The sequence below is a fragment of the Anabas testudineus genome, chromosome 1 (genome assembly GCF_900324465.2).
Source record: "Anabas testudineus chromosome 1, fAnaTes1.2, whole genome shotgun sequence".
Taxonomy (NCBI): domain Eukaryota; kingdom Metazoa; phylum Chordata; class Actinopteri; order Anabantiformes; family Anabantidae; genus Anabas; species Anabas testudineus.
Window position 1 is genome coordinate 3,461,771 of NC_046610.1, and position 2,101 is coordinate 3,463,871.

A 2,101-nucleotide genomic window follows, 5' to 3' on the forward strand; every position below is an offset into this window, starting at 1 on the left:
TTCAGAATTGTGTCATAATCCACAGGAAATGGAACCACCCTGGACGCTGCATGTGTGTGACTCGGTTTCAGTGTTTGTGTCTTTCTGTAAGCATGAGATTAGCAGTGGCAAAGCCAGACTGGCGCTGGGTTGTACCAACCTGCTCCCTCTTATAAAGGATTGACCCTATGAACTGTGACCTATTATAGACCAGTGTCCGTGTACAGCCGATTGGAAATAACATGTAAGTGTGTGTCAGCAACATCACATTAACTAAATACCAGGAACAGAGACAGCAGTACAACCGAGTACCGTTTCACCACATTTATTACAAATATTTACATCATTAATTTGATCATACAATTAAAAAAGCAGCTTGAAATGTGAGGTAATGTTTTTTAAAATTAACAACAACATTTAATTCATCTGTTACCAACACAATGTGGACAGCCTGTGTTTTTTATAGCACCATGTGAACACATTATGTAGGACAGTCCCCAAGCAGTAGTATTGATTCATCAAGTCCATAGCAGCAGATGTGTGTGTGTTTGTGTGTGTGTGTGTGTGTGTGTGTGTGTGTGTGTGTGTGTCTGCCTTAATTGTCCTTCCTCTTTCAGCGTTGAGAGTCTGACATCCCGGTGTAAAGGCAGTAAACTCCCTGAAGTGTGTCGCCCTGTGGTTTACCACTTCACTTCTTCTCTGACTGACTCACATCACTCTTTGCTGATTCACGCATTCACGCGCTTTGAGTCAACAGCAGTCACTTGTTTGGACTCATTTAACTGAAGGTGAATCACCGGGAAACTAAAAGCAACACAACCAGTTCCTCTTCAGTACATTCCTCAAACTTTCCGGCCTGTAGCTCCCTTTGGCCTCCTTCTTGGTTTCTTCTCTTTCTCTGCTAGTTGATCGCTGTCGGGGCTTTACCAGCCCCGAAGGCACACTCAGATCGACCGGAGAGGTCGCGTCATGGCCGCGGTAATCCCTCTGTCCCGGGGCCGACAATGTAGGTCAGCTCCTTGTCCGCGCAAAGGGATCAAACCGCCCTTGTAGTTTAACGAGGAGTTGAGAATCACTCCACCCCAAAGTCTCATTGGAGGCTATTTTCTCCCTCCATCTGTTCAGAAGGCAGGTATAACCCGATTTAGAGACAAAGCGGTCAGGGACTCTGCGGCCCCGGCGCGACAGCTGCCCAGCGGGGCCGCATACCTCTCCTCCCCGGGCTCCAGCCTCGCCCTCTTGCTGGGAAGGAAATCAGGCGCCGCCGACGCCTTGCCCCGGCGTTTCCTGGACTGCCTCACCGGGCTCAAATTCTCTTTGTCCTCTGTGATTTCACCATCACACCCTTCCTCCGTTATGTCCGGCTCCTCTGGAAACGGCTCGGTTGGGTTGAGTGCTGGCTGGGACTCAGGCTGAGGCTCGGGCAACCCAGTTTGATCCCCCGAGGAGGCGCTGGTGTCCATCGGCTCCTCCGTTGTTGGCTGCGCGCCGCTGGGCACCTCGCCTTCCCGGGAGGAGTGATAGATGTCCCGGGCAGACCTCATGACCAGGGACACCAGGAGACTCCGGTGAAGTCTCAGTCCCCCTCTCTGGGTCCTGGAGGCGTACAACTTGCTTATCGACACGGCCAGGATCCGTCTGGCTTCGGCGTTCACTTCCATTGCTGATGTGGCGCTCATTGTTTTTATGCGTAATTACGCGCGGTTGTTTTGGCACTTTCACCAAAGGCTCAACAAGCAAATGAGCTCTATCTGTCCTGAGACTTTAGTTTCGAGCCTGTGATCTGTCTCAGCTCGAACTTCAGCTGAATCAACTCAGAGAAATGAGAGAGTGTGAGTAGAAGGGTGGCGTTTTATTTCCTCTTTGACGTAACGTGGACTTCATTCCTCAGTGACAAACAGGCGCCGCCCACACCTGCTATAGCTGCAGCAAACACACACACACGTTTGGATGTCTATCCTTGTAAGAACACTCGTTGACATGATGCATCTCCTAGCACCTTTTTTAAATTAATCCCGAGCCCAAAATGTTACCTTAAACTAAACCATAGAACTATTTGTTAAATCCTCAAACAGCCGCTTAAATGTGTAACAGAAAGCTAAGAACAGTCAAATTGTCCCCA

The 2,101-nt window shown here is 49.5% G+C and overlaps 1 protein-coding gene across 1 annotated transcript; it reads right to left on the reverse strand.

Annotated features, from left to right (window-relative positions):
* Nucleotides 1–288: 288 nt before the first annotated feature.
* ier2b (immediate early response 2b) lies at nt 289–1,823 on the reverse strand. The gene has a single exon (XM_026358766.1). The coding sequence runs from the start codon at nt 1,656–1,658 to the stop codon at nt 1,101–1,103; it is 558 nt and encodes a 185-aa protein (XP_026214551.1). The 5' UTR covers nt 1,659–1,823; the 3' UTR covers nt 289–1,100.
* Nucleotides 1,824–2,101: the final 278 nt, after the last annotated feature.

Bases quoted from the DNA above. Each gene is read 5' to 3' on its own strand.
- ier2b (XM_026358766.1), bottom strand. From the start codon at position 1,658: ATGAGCGCCACATCAGCAATGGAAGTGAACGCCGAAGCCAGACGGATC.